This window comes from Chlamydotis macqueenii, chromosome 25 (genome assembly GCF_036417535.1).
Source record: "Chlamydotis macqueenii isolate bChlMac1 chromosome 25, bChlMac1.mat, whole genome shotgun sequence".
In the NCBI taxonomy this organism is placed as follows: domain Eukaryota; kingdom Metazoa; phylum Chordata; class Aves; order Otidiformes; family Otididae; genus Chlamydotis; species Chlamydotis macqueenii.
This window is the reverse complement of record NC_141580.1, coordinates 5474622-5498783: the sequence shown is the minus strand read 5'-3', so window position 1 is coordinate 5498783 and position 24162 is coordinate 5474622. Positions and strand designations below refer to the sequence as shown.

At 52.8% G+C, this 24162-nt stretch overlaps 1 protein-coding gene across 1 annotated transcript; it reads left to right on the top strand.

Moving 5' to 3' along the window:
• Window positions 1-75: 75 nt before the first annotated feature.
• On the top strand, window positions 76-21659 carry EFTUD2 (elongation factor Tu GTP binding domain containing 2). The gene is made up of 28 exons (XM_086766735.1): window positions 76-123; window positions 402-507; window positions 1381-1546; window positions 2039-2117; window positions 4323-4398; window positions 4668-4733; window positions 4991-5026; window positions 5905-5995; window positions 7089-7171; window positions 7667-7833; window positions 8911-9035; window positions 10680-10743; window positions 11114-11204; window positions 11609-11744; window positions 12037-12164; window positions 13152-13345; window positions 13477-13588; window positions 13796-13936; window positions 14294-14395; window positions 14863-14945; window positions 16099-16185; window positions 16475-16601; window positions 17071-17158; window positions 17670-17788; window positions 18278-18372; window positions 19135-19288; window positions 20261-20368; window positions 20981-21659. The coding sequence occupies exons 2-28, from the start codon at window positions 403-405 to the stop codon at window positions 21074-21076; spliced, it is 2919 nt and encodes a 972-aa protein (XP_086622861.1). The 5' UTR covers window positions 76-123; window position 402; the 3' UTR covers window positions 21077-21659.
• The last annotated feature ends 2503 nt before the right edge of the window (window positions 21660-24162 follow it).

Genomic DNA, 24162 nt, shown 5'->3' with positions numbered 1-24162 from the left:
CGTCCAGCCCTTCCCCCGCAGGCGCGGAGCTGGCTGCGGGAGCGGGGAGCTCCGTCGCGACAGGCAGCGAGGGCAGCCCGGGGGCCTTCCGCGGCGGTGTCGGCGGCGAGGGCAGCGCGGCGGGTGAGCGCGGGGCCGCGGCCGGGGTAGGCCCGGGGCGGCCGGGCCCGGGGGGCTGGGGGATCCGGGGCGGCCACAGCGAAGGCAGAGGGTGCTCGGCGGGAAGGCCAGGGCCCTCGGGGCGGTGCAGGGCTCCGGGGAGGGGTGGACGGGCTTGGGGGTCGGTGGGCAGGCCGGGGCCGGGCCTGGACCCTCAGTAGCTCCGGTGCAGGCAGCGGTGGGTGCTGTGGGTGGCTCGGGGCAGAGTCCTCACCCTCCTCCGCCCCCCTCCTCGCCCCCAGCATGGACACCGATCTGTACGATGAGTTCGGGAACTACATCGGGCCGGAGCTGGACTCGGACGATGACGATGATGAGTTGGGCAGAGAGTCCAAGGATCTGGACGAGGTGAGCGGCGGGGTGGGTGCAGGGGCAGCGTCCCACGGGAGCCTGGCGTGGGGCTCATCCTGCCCTGTCCCCCCACGGGAGCAGGGGCTGAGCACCACGCTCTTCACAAGCTGCCAGTGGTTTCTTTCCTGTGCCGGGCTCCCGTTCTGCAGTGAGTCTGTGTTCAGCGGTGGAATTTGACTCCTGAGGATCAGAGTGGGTTTGATTTTTGAAGGATTTTAAAGGCCTGTTCCTGTGATAATGGGAAAGACAAATTTTTGGCTTGAATCGTGGTTAGAACTGGGAGCTTCTGTAGCTCAAACTGTGTTTGGCATTTTTGTTTGTGTTCCGTGAAATGCAGGCCGTGTATTCGTTCAGCGAGGGCTTCGGGCCGTTAGTAGCACGCGCTGGTGCTGCAGCAGTACTGCAGAGAGCTCCAGTCCTCGGGGGTGCAGGCAGAGCAAGGCTCCCAGACAGGAGAGGAGAGCGATGAGGGCAGGGAGCGCAGCAGAGGCTGCTGTGCCGTGATGGGGCAGGGGACCGAGGGAGCCACCTCCTTGTCTGGAGGTGGTGTCTGTTGTGCTGTGCACGAGCGTGGCTCTGTTGTGTATGTGAGCGCGGGGCGGGAGTCGCTGCCTGTGCAGGTGTCTCTGCAAGTCCCCTTGCTGTTCGTTTTCGAGGTGGTGTTGATCTTGAGCGGGAAAAGAAGTGTTCCTTACACCTCTGCGTGCTGCTTTGCAGCAGGATGGGAGTGCCGGTGCTGCGTTGGCAGTTCCCTGGCTGGCGCCGCGGCTCTCTTGCGCCGTAGGGCACCGAGCCGGTGCCTTCTGGGGTGGCTGGTGCTTGTAGAGCACTTTGGTGCCGGCAGCAGCTAAATGTGAGCGTTGGTTGCAGCTCGAGGATGATGACGACGATGACGATATGGGGGACCATGATGACGACCACCCTGGGATGGAGGTGGTGCTGCACGAGGATAAGAAATACTATCCCACCGCCGAGGAGATCTACGGGCCCGAAGTAGAGACGATCGTGCAGGAGGAAGACACGCAGCCCCTCACTGGTAAGTGGTGAGGAAGCAGCGAGCTGGGTATGGAGGGAGAAGGCTCTTAATGGATCCTTGGAAAAGGGAAAATAACATTCCCTTCTGTTCTCCCCGTCGCTTTTAATGCCCCTTTTGAACTCCCTCGCAGCCCCAGGGGTGTGTAGACTCTTGTTTGTCCCGTGGTGTGCAGATTTTGGCACTCATGATTACTACAAACACCAGACTGTCTTTTGAAGAACAGATACCAGCAGGTACTGGAAAATGTTTAAGGAGAAATGCAAATGCAAAGACATGACGTTTGATCCTTCTGCAAAGGAGTAGAGTAGTTCGGTTGGAAGGGACCTGTGCCGATCGTCTAGTGCAGCTGCTTTGATAAAAAGCAAAGAGAAATGTCAGCTTGAAAATTGTGGTTTTGTCTGCAGAAGTCCCTGCTCCCTGTGACCATTTCTGCGCCTGCTGCGATCAGGGTCTCTGGTAACAGTGTTTTATTGCTCTTTCTCTTGTTTTCAGAGCCTATTATTAAACCTGTGAAAACCAAAAAATTCTCTCTGATGGAGCAGACGTTACCGGTCACGGTCTACGAGATGGAGTAAGTCACCTGTAGAGGTTTTAAATGTGTACTCAAGCTCAAGCTGCGATTTCCTCCCTTTTTGTTATTTGCAGGCAAAGCTGGGGAGGCAGAGTGGTGCGTACTGTGTGGCAGGGGCAGATTTCGGGGGGCATTGGCTTTGTTTCTTACTGACACCAGCAACAGAACTGAGGGCAGCTGTTTCCCAGATCTTGAACCAAAACGAGGAGGAAGAAAGTACAAGACTTCACTGTTTTACAGATATTTTCCCTCCACTGTATGCAGCATAGTCTTCTGAAATAGAATGTAAATCTTACAGCTGATACAAAGCTTGGTGGTCAGAAACCCTTGTGGTGTGGATTTGCTGCGGGCAAGTTTTCTTGACTGGCTCAAGAAATATTTTTACAGTCAGTGTGTGGCCCAGTTCATACTGGGATGTTTTGGGTTGATCCCAGTGTCCGTTGGCTTACTGCTGTCTCAAATGAATTCCCATTGATCCTGGAGGAGTTTCCAGGGGGAATTTTTGTGCTGCCAGTTGTATGCAAAGTTGTGCGTAGGTCAGCATGTCGCTGCAGTGAAGCTGCGCTTCTGCTGCGCTTGATGGTGTCTGCTGGTTGTGCCCCTCAAAGCAGCCCAGAGCTGGGAGAAAACCTCCTGGGAAAAAGTCGAAAATAATGTAAAATTCAAGATAAAATATCTCACGCAACTTTGGTAAGGAATAAAAGCGGTTGTTTACTTTCTCTGTTAAAAATACCATCTTAGCATCACCGGCTACGTTTCGTCGACGGGTGCAGGGGCTCTGCATCCTCGCGCGTGTAGTGTTTCTGTGTGTTGCCTTCTATTTGAGGATGAACAGATTGAGCTGCATGAGTGTCGCGTTAGGCTCATCTTTCCATCCGCCACTTCGTGGCTAGGCAGAGCTTTTTTCCCGTTTGTGACAGTCATCTCTGAGTGCAGATCCCAGAGCCAGATGCAGGCTGAGCAGCAGTTCCCTGCGTGCCAGGCGGACCCCAATGTGAGCAGTCCCTCTGCGTATCACCGAGAATCCTGTTATTTTCCGGCGGCAAAATGTCCCTGGGGTTCGTGTCCAGGCAGTTGGTTACTGAGAGGCCCGGGACCTTTTTGGAACGGCTCCTTCTGGGGGCTGTGCCCGATACTGTCCGTGCAGCTGTAAGCGTTTATCGGAGATCTGTGATACAGCCACATTTAAACCAAAGCGCCTACGGGGTCTTGTTTTCCACAGCAGTCCGTTTTGCTCTTAGTCAATGACCTGTACTCTCCGTTATCTACCGCTCTCCTGATCCCCGCGTCCTCTGCTCGTTCTGTGATGAGTTCCTCTTCATCCTGCTCGTTGATAGAAATGGTAGGATGAGACCAAGAGAAATTCCTGTCGGACTTAGCCAGAAACCTGCAAGCTTGGTATCGATTTCCCATTTAGCTTTATTTTAAGAGCAATAAGCAAGCTTTTAATCAGTATTATTATTGATTTTTGTATTTTTTTAGCTCTTAATCAAAATGTTGTGCGTTAAGAAGTCTACTGCATCAGTGAAAATTAAATCTTTTTAAAAAGGAGATTATTTGACAACACTTATTTTCTGCAGAGCCATAGTAATGGGTATGTTTTATAGCCTGCCATGATTTTTCAGAGGAGTTGGTAATTTAGGATCTCAATGATATTTTGGCCCAGATCCATGCAGAACTGACTGGCCCATCATTACCCAGCTCAGTTGCTGATTCTGAAAAGATGTAAATTCCATTCCCTTGAGTCCTGGAGAACATGACTGTTTTAAGACCTGAAAATCAGAATTAATGCTCTGCGGAGCCCCGTGGCTGCCTCTTAAAACTGCGTGGGGTGCTTGTTATCCAGCTCTGTGATTTACTTGTCTGCCTGCCACTATTTGAGTGGAAGTATTTCATCATCTGAGTATATGGATGTGACTTTTGCTCTAATACTGACTAGAAGAGAAGAAAAATACTCAATAATATTCCATTGCTGGCAGTTTTACCAGCTCCATATCCTCCCACCCACTGCCATCTGTCTAGGACTCCAATTCTCTTGTCCTCCCCATCTGGAAAGTGGGATTCTTCCTCCGCAGGGTATTGGCAGAATGAAACTTTGGAGAGGATTCAGGGGGCACCTTGGATAGAAAGCGTAGCTGAAATAGCGCCTACTTTTCTTAGACACAGCAGAAGCTTCCAACAGTCTTTTGTGTTTCGTTCTTCCAGTTTCCTGGCAGATCTGATGGACAACTCGGAGCTAATTCGGAATGTGACTCTGTGTGGGCACCTTCACCACGGCAAGGTAGTGTGAATATCGAGCGCGTTTCGGGCAGTAGTAATTATCTGTTTGTTGCTTACTTTTCCCGCTGTTCTTGACCCCTCGGTCTCCGCAGCAGCAGTCTCTTTCTGTTCCTCTTGCCATTGTGGTTATTTGTAGGTTTTCTTTTAGCCACGTGGAAATAATAAAGTGTCCAAATTTCTCTGTACTGCTGTGGGAGGGATGGGATTGTACTTGTGTTTATCTGTCTGAACACAATCACGTCCTTTCTCCTGTGGTCTGATATTTTTCAGACTTGTTTTGTTGACTGCCTGATAGAACAGACGCACCCAGAAATCCGGAAGCGCTACGACCAGGATGTAAGTGAGCTTTTGCTGTGTTCCTGCCCCGGGGAACATGGGTTGGCTTTTACACTCAGAGGGGACGTGACTACATGGGGAAAATGTGGTCTAGTGGTGAGAACGTAGGGTTGGAAAACCAGAGAGCTCTCAGTCCTAATCCCATCTCTGTAACTTACCTCCCACCTTAACCATGTATAAAGAGCTATTATGTCCTGCTTCAAACTTAATATTTGACGCAAAGATGTGTTATCCTGACTCTTGTTTTGTCTTTGCAGCTTTGCTACACTGATATATTGTTCACAGAGCAGGAGGTAAGTGACTCTTGTAGAACAGGCAGTGATTTGTATCCAGTTGTCTCGTGCTTTACTCACAGTTACTTACTGTAGGCATTTTCCTCTTCTATTTGAGTATCTCGTTGTGCCTTCCACATTTTGATTATTTTCTTGTCAATACAATGATCTGCTCCTCTTGTTTGCCTCAGTAAGATCCCTGGTCCAACTTCTATTTCCTGCAACTCTCATCTCCATGTGTGGTTTTATTTATCTGAGATGATGACCTGTGTACTGATGAAAATCTATACCAGACTTATCCCAGCATACAGATAACTCCGGTTTTCTTTGAGGGAAAGAGGTGGAGGGGATTCGCAGCAGTGATGGATAGGGTGGAAATAAACTTATTTCTCCTCTGTTTCCTTTGATGGGAACTCTCAGCCAGGTGCTGAGTCGATGTGGTTGGGCGTGAATGGGAATCTTGTTTTATCCTACTCACTGAATATCGTCATGACCAGAACAATCCTATGAAGCGCTTCTTTCTCTTCATCTTGATGCTCTACTTTATAGTCTGGGTGATCAAATCTTGTACTTTGAGGTATAACTTGATGGCAGCAGAAGGGCAAAAGCACACACATGCATTTTCTGCCTCTAGTGTTGCATATTGTAGTTCCTCAGCTGAAATGTAAAATTGTGCCGTGGTAGCTCACCAGTCTGAACTTGTTTGGATGGAGGAGTTGGGCTGGACACTCTGCAGTCTGAGGTTGTTACTCCTCGGGAGTAACAGAATCTCCTGGACGGATGTTTGCCTCTTTCTTATTTTTCTTTGGTCACCTTTTACATCTTGACATGGTGGTGTATCTTTTTTTTTTGTTTTTTTTTTTTCTTTTAACGGGTAATCCTGGTTTCCTGTCTTTCAGAGGGGAGTAGGGATCAAGAGCACACCAGTGACTATTGTTCTGCCGGACACCAAAGGAAAGTCCTTTCTCTTCAACATCATCGACACTCCAGGTGATTGTGTGGTCCTGAAAGTCCCATTTTGGGATGCACTTAGCTGAGGCAGCTTGATGTGTGGAGCAGATACACGACCATGTGAACCAAGGTCTCCCTCGTTAATAAACCGCTTTGGTTCTCTGGGTAGTGCTACTGACAGGAGTAGAGCAGTGAAAAGTGTACAGGGGTGGTTAACGAGGGCCTTCAAAGAGCTTTTGCGTTGGATTGTGTGGCGTTGGCTCTCAGAAAAACAAAGAAAGAATCTATACCCTGAAACCTCACTGATTCATCTGGAAATGTCGCTTGGGTGCACTGAAACCCTGGGAAGTGTTCTTTCACAGACAGAAATTCATGTTTTGTTTTGTGGTTTTTGTAGATGGGTCCAGCCTAGTCCTGAGCCTTTAGCTAAGTTCATTCTTCTGAAATCACTTCCAGCAGTAACGACTGTGCAGCCAGCTTTTAGTCAGGCTTGTGTTTCTGATTAGCAGGCCTAATTGAGGGCTAATGGCATGGAAAATGCGTTTCACTCAAATGTCTGAGAAGCACAGAACTGGATTTTCTAGGTATCACGCACAGTGGGGACCATGCTTTTCTCAAATGCTGTTGCCCCACAGTGAGACTCGGCGAGTTCCCTCGAGTTCTCTCGAGCCTCTGACGAGCTCCTGTGGAGGGAACATAATCACGGAACAACTTGTTGTGAGAAACCAAGGCCAGACTTTAGGAAAGAGGGTCTTGGGACACATCTGTTGAGTTACAGCTCGAGATGAGGGAGGTTAGAGCGCAGAAGGAGACTGGAGGGAGAGGCATCTGTTGTTCTTTGGTAAGAAGTAGTCTTCGTTCTTTTCCTGAAGCACTTGCACAGAGCTGTGAGAAAAACAGTAACAAGTGTGAGGAAAAGTGCCTGTTAAATGAGTTGTTCTGTTTATTCTCAAAAAATAGCATTAAAGCTGCAGCTCTGGCAGCTGCTCCCGGGTCCCTGTCTGAGGAGGAAGCCGTCTGTGCTCTGCCTCGCTGGATACCAGTGACCGGGGCAGAGGGATGGCTTTCTACCCTCTGCGCTGCTGGTGTCAGGGCTTACTCTGGTTCTCACCACTGTTTTGTGTTTTTGAAGGTCACGTCAATTTTTCTGATGAGGTGACGGCTGGCCTTCGTATTTCGGACGGTGTTGTGCTTTTCATTGATGCAGCTGAAGGGGTGAGTGCCAGGTTCTCCTGGGGGTTAACTTCAAAATCTCTTCCCCTGGAGCCTTTGATCCTGCCTTAGCACAAAGGCCTGGGATGGGTTCAGCTTTCTGGGATGAAGGGTTTTTGGAGGACAGTTTGGGAAGTGAGAGTGTTTTTCAGCCGAAACAGGGCATCAAGCCTCTGGCTCCTGTGTCCAGGGGTGACGTGATGCGTGTGACCTGTAGGCTGATTTATCTAACTTCTTTGCATCTCCATGCCCATGATAGCTAAAACTGAGCAGGTTATTTATATCCGAGATGTCCGAGGGGTAGGATTCAAGAAATTTGGTTGGGTTAGCGCCTACTTCTAAATTTTAGGAAATTAGCTGATGGCTGGTAGCTGAGCTTAGGCTTTCCTGCAGACTTGCAGCCCTGCATGTAAGGGTCACTGCTTTGTCTGTCGCACCCTAGATAGCATTCTGGGGAGGGCATTCGCCAGGGGTGTTTGTGCTCGTTGTTCCCTGCAGGTGATGCTGAACACAGAGAGGCTGATCAAGCACGCGGTGCAGGAAAGGCTCGCGGTGACCGTGTGCATCAACAAGATAGACCGGCTGATCCTGGAGCTGAAGTTACCCCCTACGGATGCTTACTACAAACTCCGCCATATCGTAGACGAAGTTAATGGTCTGATCAGGTACGGGCGTTTGGGATGGTCCTTGCTGTCCCTGTTCCATTGCACATGCTTTTCTTTGCAAGCTCTATATGTGCCTAAAAACTCATGAGTTTGTCTCTTAATATGTTAAAGCGTAGAAAATGGGGCAGGAAGAACCAGTGGAAATTCATCTCGGCCAATGTATTTAATTGTACAGGAAGGAGCAACCCTACTTGAATTCTGATGAGATTCATGGGATCAGGTCTTTTCCCCCATTAAAAATTAGGGAAAGTGGACGTTTGACAAGGAACTTCTGTGCTCTCAAATGTCTCAAATAGACTGAGATTGTCTGGGCTGTGTCCTAGATTGTGGGCTGAGGTGTCTCAAAGCTCCTAAACATTTGTTACCTCGCTGTCCCACCGCTGAACGGAGACTGTGATGTTGCTGTGGTCAGATCTCCTTGCAAGACACTGCCCAGAGCAGGGAGGGACATCTCTAGCTTTCACAGCAGTGATGCGTCGTTCCTGTGGGTTCTGCATCCAGGTGATTTTCTTAACGGCATTCTCCCCTTCAGTTTGTGTGCCTCTGCACTGTAGCCTCTAGGACCCCAAGCTGAATTTGCACACGAGCTCACTTGCCTGTCTGTTCAGTTGCTACGGGCGTGAAGCAGCTGGGAGCAGGGTGACTTGTCCTGTCTGGCATGCTTGTGTACTCAGTAAAACTGGTTCGATTCAATTCAATCCCTACATTATTTGCCTTGTATTATCCTTTCCCTTACTTGGTTGACCAACTTTGCTGCCCTTTTTTTAGGGGAAGAAAAGTACTACCTGGCAAAAAGTAAAAAGCACTGGAAACATTTTAATTCTAGGTCTGTAAATATTTCTTTGTACATTAATACTTTGAAGTTTACAGTCATAAAATGGTACTGAGCCTGAAATTCCAATGGCAAGCGTGCTGCAGCCCGTTTTAAGATGCTATTTGGCAACATAGACTCCTTGCCTATCACATACTGCTGTTTGGTGTGGGAAGTGGATTTAAGTGTCTTCCTTGGTTCATAACATTGATTTTCTTCTTCTTCTTTTTTTTTTTTTTTTGTCTCTGAAAACTGTCTCCTCTCAGCATGTATTCCACTGACGAGAACCTCGTTCTGTCTCCCCTTCTGGGGAACGTGTGTTTCTCCAGTTCGCAGTACAGCATCTGCTTCACGCTGGGATCTTTTGCAAAGATTTATGCAGACACATATGGTGAGGATTATCCAGAAACCTTCTACACTTCAACATCTCATTTCCTAACCTTTGTTGCTGAGGCTAAGCTTTTGGCTTTCACTGCACATATGTGGCCAGCATACATGCTCTTGAATGTCCAGCAGTTGAGAGTTGCTGCAGATCTGAGCCCTGGATGGTAAAAGCGAAGATGCAGTTCTAACTTGTTTTTAGCGAGATAGTTTCTCTTGATAAATGTTTACTGAGTCAGAGGCCAGTATTTTATACGTACCCTTAAGCAGAAAAAACAAGCACAACACAAATGTGTGTGTTGTGCTTCGCCTCTGTATCACAACAGCTCAGAAGCGAAGCGGTTAAGTTCTGCCTGCCTTTCCACAAAGGTCTCCAGAGTCTGAGGCTCAGCTGCAGCCAGGCGCAAGCTTGGCCCACAAGGTTTTGCTCTCTTGCCCTTTTTCTTTTTTAAGAAACTGTCTTTTTCTGCCTTTGATTTAATTTTCTGTTCCCCAGGTGCCCGCTCAAGGCAATCTGCCACTTGTAAAAGCGGGCCTTTCGCTTGCGTTAGCCAGCTGCACAGCCAGAGTTTTTGAAGTCTCACACTGGGGAATTCGGGGTGATCTGTAGGAGCCGTGAGCAGAGGAAGAAGGATGTTGTAAAGCAGCTGGCCTAGCTCTTGCAAAGAAGTTAGCCTGAGGGAGGATGAAGTCGTAGAGGTCAGGGATTGATGTGTCAGGACTATCGCGTGTCCTCGTGAGTTTGGAGAAATAAAGGAGCTCCCTGGGCGTCACAGCATTAACTCAGTGCCTGCTAGGATGATACCTCTTCTTTGGGGGACTGATAAAGATGCAGGCACTGTCGGCGGGAGATGCCATCCGTGTGGGGCAGACACGAGCTGGATGGGTACTGGAAGTCAGTAATATTCAGTTGTGGCCACCGGGGATTTTATGTGCAGCCACCACACTTCAGCTAACGTGAGTTATAGTAGTTTAACTGTCAAAACCACAGCCACCACGAAATTTCTTATGCTTGCACATCTGCCCACAGCAAAAGCTTGTTTGGAAACTGCTGTAAATTATCACCGCTGTCTTATTATTTGTAAATCTACCATGACAGCCAAGCACTACGCTGTTCCTTCAGCACTTGGGTATCTGGCTGTGTGCTTAGTGCGTCAGATGAAAAAGAGAAAAGAACCTGGCAATGTTCAGCAAGGCAGAAAAGGCTTGTGATAAGCCTGCGGGGCAGATGGGGTGTAAGCCATCCCAGCACCTTGGCACTACAGCGTCAGTTTGTAGCGTTAACATTTGGAAAATGAAGCAGATGTAACCGGGTTCCTGCTGCGCAGTGTCTGGCAGCCCAGCTCATCTCAGCTCTAACCTTGTGTGTAATTGAGAGAGTTGAAATGTTCCTGAGAAGCAAGTCTGTGAACCCCCAGTGTACCTGGGCTGCTGGTGTCGTTCTCTGTGGACTGTTTTCTGCCCACCTCTCTGCCTGGTCTCCCCAGGTCAGGGCTTAATAATTTGTTCAGAACTGGGACCAAGCGTTCACTCACCAGCATCGGTCCGTTACGTCAAATCCTCAGAGTTATTTTAAAAGCTAAAACCCAAAGATTTCCAAGGTGAGAGAAACGGTATCATCTGAGAGGCTTTGTCATTTGCTTTTTCCCTTTAGGAGACATCAATTACCAAGAGTTTGCAAAGCGGCTTTGGGGTGACATCTACTTCAACCCGAAGACGTAAGAAGCCTGTTTAAATGTCTACTGGTTTATTGCTGGTTTTTCCCTCCTTTCCCTGTAAAACGTGGAATAGATGACCACCGGAGATCCCTTCCAACCTGAGTTGTCCTGTGATGGAATAGTATCTAGGAAGGGTTGAGTCAGGCCTTAGTGTGAATCCATGTTGTCCTCCTGAATCCCCTAAGTGGGAGCAGAGAGCCTTTTCTGGCCTTCATTTAGAGTAAGTGGGGCTCCTGTGTCCGTGACTGCTTCCCAGGGAGACTGGGAGGGAGAAGGTAACCTGGGAAGAGCAGAGGCTGTGTTTGCACTAGGGGTGCTTGCGAGCTGCAGAGTGCCTTCTCCTCATGTCTCTCCTTTTGTCCCTCAACAGCCGCAAGTTCACTAAAAAGGCCCCAACGAGCAGTTCCCAGCGCAGTTTTGTGGAGTTCATTCTGGAGCCCCTGTACAAGATCTTGGCTCAGGTTTGTGGTGGTTCCTTCTCCTTCCCACTGTTCTGGATAGGAGCAGCCAGGGGCTGAACACGGGCTGGTGGTGCGTCTGGTGCCTGTGGGACTCTTCTGTCCGCTTGTGCAGCATGATTTTCAGATTTCTGGGTTTTGGGATGCAGAGGAATGGTGAGCAACTCCTTAACAGTTGCTCGTTGCAAATAGAACCCTGTATTGGCCTAGAACTGCCATTGCTCTTTCTAGTGTGCTTTAATATCAGCCAAGTGATAACTTGAACCAGCCAAACAGTTTTCCTGTGCGTGCTAAACCCGAGCAGGCCAAGAGCCCTGAGAGTGACAGCTGGTGTGTGAAGCTGTGCCTGGGAGTTATTGGCTTGGACGCCCCCAGCAAAGCTGAGAGTGATGCCTGTTGTCTTGCAGGTGGTGGGAGACGTGGACACGACCCTGCCCAGGACTCTGGATGAACTTGGCATCCACTTGACCAAAGAGGAATTGAAACTGAACATTCGGCCGCTCCTGCGGCTTGTCTGCAAGAAGTTCTTTGGGGAATTCACTGGTAAACGCTGTTTGTCTTCCCTTCCACAACCTTCCTGATAGCTTAGTCTCACATCAACAGAGTTTAGGGCTGTATTACAGCCACGGGGTGCTTGCTTGCTCAGATCCCTTCTCAGCCTCCCAAATATAAAATATCAAACCGTTTGCCCAGAGGACAACTTGAGGCACTGCCCCCATCTTCCCCATTGCTGTGGGTGCGCTGCGGTGAGAATCGCTTTGCCTTCTGTTTATTGGCATCTGTTTCTTTCCTCTACGCTGCTTAATCGTGTTCTCATGAAATATTATCTTTCCAGGCTTTGTGGACATGTGTGTGCAGCACATCCCCTCCCCGAAGGTGGGAGCCAAGACGAAAATCGAGCATACCTACACTGGTGGCGTCGACTCTGACCTAGGGGAGGCCATGAGTGAATGCGACCCTGATGTAAGGAAACTCTTCTGCTTTGCTCTGAGTGCCCAAAAGCGTGGCAAATATGCCCTCCTTTCACTGCCTTGACAGGGCAGCTGCCTCCCAGATAGCCATCTGCACAGATTTGACTTCCAGCATTTTGAAACCTCTCATCCGATACAGAAACAAATCTCTTCACTCTCAGAAACTTTAGCTGCCTGCCAGGGCAGCCCTTGAGAGAGGGAATTGTTTGACAGTGTTCAGAGAACAACAGGACTAGGTCAGGGCTTCAGAGCACGTGGGAACCGCAGGGTGGTTTTGTGTCCTTTTGCTGCCTTTTTGTCCCTTTTCCTTGAAGTTTGATTCTCTCTCCAAACTCTGAGAAAACTGATCTGAATTATACTGATAAAAATAACCCTGCATTAGTTAGTCAGCATCTTTCATAGGAGAGCCTTGCAAAAACCTTCCTCCTCAAAACAGCTCGTACTGAGCTGTCGTTCAGAGTTGTCTAGAGCCACCAACGCCGGCCAGCAGCTGGTGTGGAATTTGCCCGTGACTTTTGCTCTGATGTCTGGAGAGAAAATGAATCGCTGGTTTTAATGAGCTGTGATTACCCACATAAAACTGTACAGTGGTGACTGTCAGCAGGTCACCAGTTGTGGCGAGACCTTACAGGACTGAAAGCTGGGATCTGTGGAGGTTGGGTGCCCTGCCCTGAGCTGGATTGCAGGCCAGCAGATGACATTTCTTCTCGTGGCCTGGTCCCAACCACTATTTATTGCTCCACAAGAGGGGGGAGGAGACCTCCAAAAAAATCCACTGGAGTTGTTCCAGGGATCTTCACACAGAGCAAGGAGGTGTCAGGCTTCCAGTGGAAGGAAGTGAAGGACTTTGCAAGTCAAAAGAAGTATTTCTAATTTCCAGCCTGTTAATCCCTTTGTATCCACGAGTCGTGCCGGGTTTGTGTCTGTTTCTTGACTGTATTTTGAAAGAGGCTTATTGCTCCCTCTCTCTCACGGGAAGGGTCCACTGATGTGTCACACAACGAAAATGTACAGCACAGACGACGGCGTTCAGTTCCACGCCTTTGGCAGAGTGCTCAGTGGTACCATCCACGCTGGGCAGCCTGTGAAGGTCCTCGGAGAAAACTACACCCTGGAAGATGAGGAGGATTCCCAAATCTGCACCGTCGGACGCCTCTGGATCTCGGTTGCAAGGTACGGAAGGCTTCATTTGGGAGAGAAGTCACCTGGAGTTGTTGCTGCCAGGGAGAGGGAGGAGGACAGTGCTGCAAGGAGCCTGAGGCTGGCAGCAGCGAGCGCTGCAGTGATGCTATCCTCCCTTTCAGGTACCACATTGAGGTCAACCGGGTTCCTGCTGGCAACTGGGTGCTGATAGAAGGAGTAGACCAGCCCATAGTGAAGACTGCAACTGTCACGGAGCCTCGGGGCAATGAGGAGGTACTGTCATAGCTCAGCCTTCCAGGGAGTCAGAGTGGTGGAGCACATCCCAAAAGCTCCAGTGGTGAGGTTGAAAAAACCTTGTCTGCTGAGGTGCCAGGGCACAAGGGCCACTAAGGGAAAGGGAACAGCTTCGAATGCTGTGTCTAACTCCAGTGGCCGTCCAACGACGCCGAGTTTCAGCTCTTTGTCCTTATCTGGTCGCAGGCTCAGATCTTCCGTCCTTTGAAGTTCAACACCACATCTGTCATCAAAATAGCTGTAGAGCCGGTCAACCCCTCGGAGCTCCCCAAAATGTTAGATGGTCTCCGCAAAGTCAACAAGAGTTACCCCTCGCTTACTACTAAGGTATTTCTGGTGTATGTGTGGCTGTTTGCAGCTCGTGCAGTGAGCTACCTCGTGGGCTGAGCTTCAAAAGAAATAATTGTTTACTGTAGGTTGTTTTGTTTGTTGTGGGTTTTTTTCATGCTGTTGCAGTTGATCTCATAAATCATGTGGAAATAGCAGAAAACTGTAAATCCAGCAGAAAAATACACACCTTGCTGTGCCAGAGAGGCAGCCTTCTGCAGAGACATCAGCACTTTCGGCTGGAAAAGGCTGTGGGAGCTTTCCTAACCAATTTATTTAAAGCTGATACTTCCTCAGGCTTGTGTAAGAGCCTGGAAGCAGTAACGCTGTCAGTTGAACCCCTCTTTTCTCTTTCAGGTGGAAGAGTCTGGGGAGCACGTGATCCTGGGGACGGGGGAGCTTTACCTGGATTGCGTGATGCACGACCTGCGGAAGATGTATTCAGAGATTGATATCAAGGTGAGGAAATGAGAGAGGATTTTCCTAGCTGGGGAGGGGATTTTGTCCCCCTGTCTCAGAAGAATGGGAAAATAAACCTAGCTGAACGTACAAAAAGTGCAAAAGTAACTCTTACAGCCTGACTCTGTCACACCAGTGTCATTGAGAGCCTGAAAATGGCTTGGAGAGGAGTGTGTGACCTCTTCCAGCCTATTTCTGTGCCTCAGCCATTTGATTTTATTTGTCAAATAAATAAACGGAGTATAATTTTTGTACCTGGACTTAGGTTTAAATGTTCTTCTCCTGTTTGGATGAAGGAATTGGTGAAGCTGCCTGTGCAGGCCTCAGTGGTTTGTGCGCAATGTTGATTAAAACACTGGCAGATGAACCGTTTTTTTTTTTCTTGTAGGTGTTCAAAGGTTTCAAACAGTCTCTTTAAAAATAAAAAAGTACCTGAAAACCTTACAAACCTGTTGTCTTTACTCCAGGTCGCCGATCCAGTTGTCACGTTCTGCGAGACAGTGGTGGAAACGTCCTCCCTGAAGTGCTTTGCTGAGACACCCAACAAGAAGTAAGAGCCCGTGGGCGAGCTGGGCGTTGGAGGCAGGCGGATGGAGGGGTTTGCTGGGGATCAGGCTTCCGCCCTGCCGAGGGGTCTGTTTTCCGTGCTGTTGTCCAGACAAGTGACACGTACCTGAGTTGGCAGCCTGCTGTTGCAGCAGCTCTGCTGAGCTCCTCAGTAATGCGCTCGAGTCCCAGGGATGTTTCTGTGCTGTGTAGGAGCTCTCAGAATGGAGGGAATAAAGACAGGTGCACATCCCCCTTTCTTTTAGCTAAATTTCTTACCTTCTCAGCAGTTCTGTGGTGTTTCCAGGATTAGGAGATGTATTGGGATCCTACAGCAGGTGCTGAAGAGCCCAGTGCTGCCTTCAGTAACTCCCCAAACATTTCGTGAGCAAAAGCTTTGTCTTCTCTTCTCCACTCTGAATTTAGAAATGGAATTTCTTTTCCTTTCTGGTGATGCACTGGAGCTTTACAGCCTGGTCCCATCTTCCTCCCCCAGCAATGCATGATGAGTTCCACATGTTTGAAAGAGAGAGGCCTGGAGGGAACACAGACTGAGTAACCAGGGTGAAATCTAGGAGCACGGGACACTGTAATGCCTGAATTTTCAGGGAAATCGTGATCTGTCATATGCTGAAGTTAGCTTTCCTGTGTTCCCTTATGGTTTCTGTGTCTTCTTGCCCTCCTCTATTCTGGTATCCTCTCTCCGTGGCTGGCAGCCTTATTTTGGGAACAGAAAGGTTCCAGTCTTGGGTTACTCTTTGAACTGTTGGACTCGAGGAGTGACGTGCTCTGGGGGCAGGTCACTCGCCTTGGTGGGGTTCTCCAAGGCAACATCCCGTGTTGGACGCAGCACTGGCTCTGATAGAGGCGTAATGCCTGGCCCTTGGGCTTCCTCCTGCAGCCCAGGCGAGTGCTGAACATCTGGCAGGAGGGATGGAGCAATCCTGTCCTTGGCAATCTGCTTTTGGAGATGTGCAGACTTCGGAGAGCGGCTGTTGAGCACCTGGGCTGTCTTTACAAGCCAGACAGTAACCGTGAAGGACGTGGATGCTTCATCTCCCTAGCTGTGTTCGAGGCAGTGCGCAGTCCCTGAGGTCCTGCCAATTACTCCCATTTCCATCATTCTGCGGACTAATTGCAACTGTCGCTCTTCTCAGGAACAAGATCACGATGATTGCTGAGCCTCTGGAGAAGGGGCTTGCGGAGGACATTGAAAATGAAGTGGTCCAGATAACGTGGAACAGGTATGACCAATCTGGGGAGAGCAGGAATCCTTCTAGAAGCAAATAACTGGGGCGGGGGGAAAGGGAATGCTGGGGTCTGCAAGGTGCAGAATATCAGCCAACAGCTTCTAGGCAGGGGTCCTGGCTCCAGTGCTGCTGCCAGTCTGTGAGCATCCCAGCCTCAGCAGATTAATTGCTTGGGTAAAATGCTGAGAGCGTTTTATGCCTGAAGGGAACAGGGTTGTAAATATGTTGTGAGTGCCGGTCGGATACATGTTTCCTAAAGTTTCTTCTATTCTTCTTCTATCAGGAAGAAGCTGGGTGAATTCTTCCAGACCAAATATGACTGGGATTTGCTGGCTGCCCGTTCCATCTGGGCCTTTGGGCCAGACGCCACTGGCCCGAACATCCTAGTAGACGATACGCTGCCCTCGGAGGTGAGAACCAGAGGCAGGGGGGTTATGTTTCAGTGAGACGTTTGTCCTGTGATGCCAAGAGGTGACCGCTCCTTCCAGAACCTGCAGCAAGGTTCTAATGCTGTTGGAGTGCTCGCTGGTTTGCTGGATTTCAGATCTGCTGTGCTTCCTCCATCATACTCCTACACTGGCTAGCACATTGCCTGTTATTTTTCAGGCATTGCTATTTGGGGCAACATCCTCAAAATTGGCAACTCATTGGCCTGCCTTTCAGGATTACCAAAATATGGACTCCTTTAACATATAGCTCTAGATGCCAAACTCTGAAGGTGATGCTCCTCAGCTGTGAGAGGGAGGGATGGACGTTGGGGGTATAGGGGGACGTTACTGCTCTTCTGGGAACTGGCTTTTAAACACTGGGGTCTGTCTGTTACTGCCTCGTGATGCAGATTTGGTATCTGAAGCAGTCTGTCTGTCTGTCTGTCTGTAGGTGGACAAATCACTGCTGGGCTCCGTGAAGGACAGCATTGTGCAGGGATTTCAGTGGGGGACCAGGGAAGGGCCTCTCTGTGACGAATGTAAGTAGGACCTATGGAGAACTGGAGCTGATGAGGTGGATTAAATTCTAAATTCTAAAGCATTCAAGTGATTTTGCTGGTGCAAAACTGCCTCAGTGGCCAGTTCCTTTCTCACGCCGCAGCTGGGGACAGCTCTGGGGATGGGTGACAAGGGAGGTAACAGAACCTCCCCCTTTTTGCTGGCCACCCAGGCACTGGCGCTTGCTGCCTGCCTACAAACCAGGGGCTGTTAGCTGGCAAGCTGGCTCCCCCAGACCTTGGCCATGCTCCTCGTGTCGTTCAGGTGCAGACCATTGAGCACCCTGCAAGACAAGCTGCTGAATTGTTTGTTTGATGTGCAGGACATGCTCATGCTTTCCCTGCTGGAATTAAATTTAGGAGAACTCGTGGCTCCAGGTCTTTGTCTGGATGTTTGCTATGTGCTCAGGGTCTCTGGGGATGCGTGGTTGGTGCTGGCGTGGCAGAGAATGTCCCCCTCGAGTCACTTGCTGTCACTTCTGCCCTTCCTCAGTGATCCGCAACGTGAAGTTTAAGATCCTGGATGCAGTGATCGCTCAGGAGCCCTTGCACCGGGGTGGAGGACAGATCATCCCGACGGCCCGGAGAGTGGTCTATTCCGCTTTCCTGATGGTGAGGACTGTGCTGTGCGTGACGAAGACTGAACCTCGTGCTGGGCTGGCTCCTGTGGGCTCCAGGGAGTGCGGGTTGCACGTGTGCTGCAGTATCTGCCCCAAGGATGCTGGTTTAAACTGACTCACTCATCCGTTAGTGTTTCCAGTGCCCTTGTGGGCTGGCAGACGCATTTTACAAGCAGCCATGTTCCAGTCTGGCTGGAAACTTGTATGCATCTGCTCTGTCTCCCCTTTTTGCTAGCGATTGGCTTGCTGGGAAGGGTGGGTGTTGGGGAGAGGGAAGCGTATGATTCATGGCCAGAAGGAGAAAAGCTCCTTTCAGTGTCTGTTTGACATTTGTTTGGGCAGCCATGGGGCAGTTTGAACCCCTTCATTGCCAGTCAGGCACTGCGTTTGACCAGAGCATGCCAGTGCCCGGCTCTTACACGAACCAAATTGTGTTGGTGCTGCTGGAAGCTCAGTGGCTTGTGTCCCTTTCTCCCCACAGGCCACCCCTCGCTTGATGGAGCCGTACTACTTCGTGGAGGTGCAGGCTCCTGCTGACTGCGTGTCTGCAGTGTACACAGTTCTGGCCAGGCGCAGGTGAGCTGCTCTGACCAGCTGCCATCACCTGGATATTGCAAAGCAGCAACTGCTGGCTTGCTAGAGACGCTTGCAGCCCGAGCACCGCTTGTGAAGCGAGGGGACGGGGTGAAATCTGTATGAAGTGACAGCTGAAAGCTTCTTTGACTGATCCTAGCCCCTGCGCTGTGTGGGGAGAGGATGTCCAGGATCACACACAGCCTTTGGGTTGTGCCTGGTTCTTCCTGAGTGTCAGAATGTATAAAGGGACACGAGACCCCACAGGGAGTACTGTGTTCAGCAACAAAGACATGGACCTGCTCGAGCTGGTCCAGAGGAGGCCACGCAGATGCTGAGAGGGCTGGAGCAGCTCTGCTGTGAGGCCAGGCTGAGAGAGCTGGGGCTGTTCAGCCTGGAGAAGAGGAGGCTCCAGGGAGACCTGAGAGCGGCTCCCAGTGCCCAAAGGGGGCTGCAGGGAAGATGGGGAGAGACTCTGTCGTGACAGGACAAAGGGTAACAGTTTTAAACTGAGAGGGTAGGGTTAGATTGGACATTAAGAAGAAATGTTTTACGCTGAGGGTGGTAGAACACCGGCCCAGGTTGCCCAGAGAAGCTGTGGATGCTCCATCCCGGGAAGTGTTCAAGGCCAGGTTGGACGGGGTTTTTGGACCTGGTCTGGTGGGAGGTGTCCCTGCCCAGGGCAGGGGGGTGGAACTGGGTGATCTTTAAGGTCCCTTCTGACCCAAACCATATAAGACAACTAATCTTTCGACGTGTTGACAGAGGCCATGTGACGCAAGATGCTCCAATCCCAGGCTCCCCTCTTTACACCATCAAAGCCTTCATCCCAGCCATTGATTCCTTTGGGTTTGAGACAGACTTGAGGACCCACACGCAGGGACAAGCCTTCTCGCTCTCTGTCTTCCACCACTGGCAGGTGAGTCCATGCCCTGGCGAGATGGGAAAGAGGGACGTGGGAGGATCAGGGACCAGGTAGGTGCTCTCAGTAGAGCTCGGTGCCACAGCTCACACAGGGCAGGGCAGCTTCTTTGGAGAACATCCTCAAGGGATCTGGAGTTGGGGAGGCTTTGTACGCTAGCTGTTATGTGTCTGCCGGAAGCCAGCAGCTTTGTTCCGACTCACGTCACCCTTTGCCCTAGTGAGGGAGCACTGAATGCTGCTGCTTGCTGAGCATAAGGGTCCTTTAGTGCCTGGAGAGAGAACATCCTCATCCAGGAGAAGGGAGGCTGTTTGGGTGCACTCGGTGCTCTGAGCGTTGGGGAGCAGAGGGCTTGGAGCAGCGCTCAGGCTCCTTGGGCTGCTGTAGGACATGGGTTGCCACACTTCAGCTTTGCCTCTCAGAGGAGGCTTTTTGAACCTGTGGAAAATGGGGTTTAGGATAAAACACTGTCCTCTGGCCTCTTCTGTGTCTGGGACAATTCAGGTCTTGGGGGAGCTACCAGGGTGAGGTGCAGAGCCGGGTGGGAGCAGTGGCAGCCATCTGAGCCCCAGGAGCTGGCTTAAAGGTCAAGATGGAAAAGCCTGAGGCTTAGCTCTGAAGAGAATTAGGCGTGCCTGATTTCTGGAGAGGGTTGCGCTGACTGGGACCCAGGTGGGTGGTTCTGGTTAGCAGGTTTTTGGAGGTCTTGCAGTACACCAGCACGTGGGGAAGGTGGGACATGTTCTTGGCTTGGGTTCGCAACACCGTATTAGTGACTTCTCACAGGCGCGATCGCCAGCGGCGATGTGCCAGTTTTCCGTGCCAGGAGAACAGATGGGGTGTTGGGGCTGTCACACCAAGGCTGGAGGTGCCCGCAGGGCCCAGGGGTGTTTCCCGTTGCAGTTCAGGCTCTCCAGGAGGTTGAGCCAGCCCCTAGCATCGCTCTCACGGCCTGGCCCTGTGTTTCAGATTGTACCTGGTGACCCCTTGGACAAGAGCATCGTCATCCGCCCCTTGGAGCCCCAGCCTGCCCCGCATCTGGCCAGAGAGTTCATGATCAAGACCAGGCGCAGGAAGGTACGTCTGGGAGTAGTCCTTACAGCGGCCCACTCTCCGTCTCCGCCAGCAGCTGAGCTGTTGCAGTGTTGTCCGTTGGGCGTGCCACGTCCCCTCTGTGTTCCCAGAGCGGACCGATGGCCTTTGTGCCTTGGGATGTCCCTCAGTCTTGATCCCTCATGCTGCCTGTGATGGTCCCAGTGCCCATGATGGTCCCACGAGTGACTCGTCTGACAGTGACTCCAGCCAAAAGCAGAGTCCTGTGGTGTACACTGAGACCTGCTCGCTCCCCAGCCCGCCTGACCCCTTGGTGGCCTGAGTTAGTCCATTTGTCCTGCAGAAAATGGACTGTGCCGGTTTAGTGAGCTGGGGCTCCTGGGACCGCGGAGGGAATCGGGCTCCCCTCTGGGAGGGCAGTGGGCTGGTAGATACGCGCAGTAGCAGCAGCAACCACACATTTGCAGCTTCCTGAGAGACTTAGATGTCTTCAAGCTGCCGAGTGATTCCTGATCCCTTGCAAAGTCTCTTGCCTCCTCTAGAGCCTGAAAATTTATCTTTTTTTTTCTGTGGGATCTCTGCCGCGATGGCTGTGTTGCCAGAGGAATATCCTCTGCTTTTGCCGTTACCCCGCAGGGCTTGAGCGAGGACGTGAGCATCAGCAAGTTCTTCGACGACCCCATGTTGCTGGAGCTGGCCAAGCAAGACGTCGTTCTCAACTACCCCATGTGAACGTGCTGCTGCGGCGTGAGGGCTGACCCGAGTCCTCGCCAGCGGCCGTCTGTCCTTCCCCATTCCCGCCTGCCCAGCCCTGGCTCCTGGACGCTCGGGGCACGCACAGGAGCGCTCCTCAGGTCGCTCTTTCATGGCTGTAGAAGTTTCCTGGGCATTTGTGGACCGTGCGCCGAGGCCCTGCTCCGTAGAGGGAGCAGCCCGCAGCGCTGAGTCTTTTTCTGTTATTGGTCTTCAGCTGCTGCGGCCCCCAGCGCGGAGGTGTTTCCCTGTGGACGGGCTCTCTCCAGGCACGCAGGTTCTCCCTGGCCGCAGCAGAGCAGCGTGAGTGTAATGTCAGGATGACTAAGGACCGAGCGTAAACGTGCGTCGAGCGTTTGAGCTTTGCTGCCCCTCCCCTGCCTGCCTGCCGGGGCGTTTGGCCTTGGGCAGAGCACCCCGTGGGCAGCTGAGGGAGGTGGGGACGCTGGGCAGGGGGAGCGCTTCTGCCAGCCTCCCTGGGAGGAGAGGCAGGTGTGGCTTTTGCCTTTTCTGTACGCCTTTTTTGAACCCTTGTTAAACGTTTAGTACAAATTTCCAGGCAGGGCTTTATCTGATTGTGCCGAGAGAAGGCAGTGCTGGGAGAGGCTCTGCCTTCACCCGCGTTTAGAGCACGCGCTGCCCCAGGTCCCCCCATCTTCTGCACTGTCCCACCCCCGAGCCTCCCCGTCCCCAGCCGTCCTGGTCCTGCCTGCAGCAGTGACTCACCATCCTGTCCCACGCTAAGACTTTCTGCCTTTCTCGCTAGGTCTGGGGCTCCTGCTGTGTTTTCGGGGGATCTCATCAGCCACTCGTGCTCTCAAATTTTTTCAGTGTTCCGCGTTCCCTGCCCCAGCTCCTCGCTCTGCCTCCGGCGTCAGCCCCCGTCCGCTTTGGAAGCAGGGCTGGTTTACGTCTCCTGGGGGCGTTTGCACCCTCTCCAGCCCCTGGCCCCGCTCTGCTGGTGCGGCTGCTCCTCCCGTTTGAGCCTGGCCCGGGGTCGCCCTGCCGCCTCCCCGCTGAATTTGGCCCTGGCAGCCTGCTCCAGCCCCCGATTCGCCTCTGGGAACCGGCCCCAGAGCATCCCCGTGCTCAGAGGGGCTTGAGACGGCTCGTGGGGGCACTCAGCACCCCGCCAGCAGAAGGCAGAGCTGAGAGGCACCCCCCTAAACCTCCCAGCCACTGGTGGAAACTGGGAGGCAGTGGGCTGACGTAGGCGCAGGGGAGAGGAAGCAGCCCCAGGAAAGCATGTCCAGCCGCCCCGCGGCGAGCCGGGTCTGTGCGGAAACAGGATAGCGGGGATAAGGCAGGGCCACCGCTCGCCAGCGGGGTTTGGAAACCCCGACACCGGCATCGCCCGTTCCTGCTGCCCCATCCCATCCGCCTGGCGGGGGGGCACAGAGGGCCAGGGCTCCGGCCGTATCTCCGGGCTCGGCCTTTCCTGCCGGGAGGTTCCCCAGCACCTCCCCATCCTCCTCGGCACGTGGGGGGAAGCGGGGTTTGAGACCAGCCTTATGCCCCGGCCAAACCCCCACAGCCTTGCCGGGGCTGCTTTTCTCCTCCCAGTAGAGCCCAGCGCCAAACTGGGGAGCAGGTCCGGCACCTCCTGGAGCTGTGCAAGCCCCGAATTCCTGCCGGATCGGTGCCCGCGGGGCCGGCAGCGTGCTCACTGCTGCACTGCACGTCCCCAGGCTCGGGGGACACGACCCCGGCGGCGGAGCCAAGCGCTTGGCCGCTCCGTCCCATCGTGGTGAGGTGTTTTGTCCTGGGAAGGGGACATCTGTCATCGTCCCAGGGTGGCTCTGGTCTCAACCCCGGGCTCTCCATGGCCGGATAACGGGGCCAGAGGCACCCGTACGCCCGTGGGCATTGACGCTGGTCACCCCTGTCCTCTGGAGAGCAGAACTGCCATGCCTGACGGATCCCTACGGATCGGAGCGTCGCCCGGGCTTTCACCCCGGGAGGGGTGGCAGGATGCAGCCCGGGCAGGCGTGGGAAGGAGCCGGTTCTCACGCAGGCTGTTCCCAGCAGCTGGAAAACGCTGACCCGCGGCGAGGCCCGAGCGGCTGTGCGAGCTCTCGCGGCCGAAAGCCCGGACCCGCACGCACGGGCTGGGAATTTTCCGTGGAAGCGGCTCTTCCCTAGGAATGGGGGCTGTGTGTGGCCAGACTCTGACCCCTGGCCCCTTCCGAGCAGCTGGAATTTTCCCCGTGCCGGCACGGGAGCTTTTCTGGGTGCAGGGTATCCCAGGGGATGTGCCCGCCCGGGGCAGTGGCGAAGGGAAACTGAGGCACGCAGCGCTGCTGACTAGGGCAGCAGGTGCTGGGGGGCTCCACCCTTGGCACGAGTTCATCAGGGCTCAGCACTGGGACACAGCCATCCGCAGCCGGGCCAGCAGGAGGAGTGACGCTGTGCTGGCCCCGCAGTCGTCCCCGTTTGTCCCCCATTCCCAGAGACTCGACGGGTCCCCGGGGCGACGCACTGCCTTGAGCCGCCGGCTCCCAGTGGGGCGAGCCCCATCCTGCTCCTGATGGCCCTGGCTGCAGCCCTGTTCCTGGTGTCCTCGTCCCCGTCCTGCTCCCAGCGCTCCCCGTGTCCCTGTCCCCATCCTGCCCCCATCCTTGTCCTGTTCCCTATGTCCCCGTTTCCATCCTCTTCCCACTGCCCCTGTCCCCATCCTTGTCCTGCTCCTGGTGGCCTTGTCCCCATCCTGCTCCCAGTGTCCCCATCCGGCTCCCAGTGTCCCCGTCCTGCTCCCACTGTCCCCACTCTGCCCCTGGTGTCCCTCTCCCTGTCCTGCTCCCCATGTCCCTGTCCCCACCCTGCCCCCAGGGCCCCCATACTTGTCCTCTTCCCCGCGTCCCCATCCCCACCCTGCCCCCCGTGTCTCTGTCCCGGGTGGGCCCCGGCTCCCCCCCGTCCCACCCCACCGCTCCGCCTGTCCCTGTCCCACTCCCAGGCGCCCGCCGGCCGTGGCCGCACCCAGCCCCGCACGGGAGCTGCCCGGGCCCCTTCCCAGCCCCACGCTTCGCGCCCCCCGCCCCCAATTCCCAGGCCCCCCACGCGCG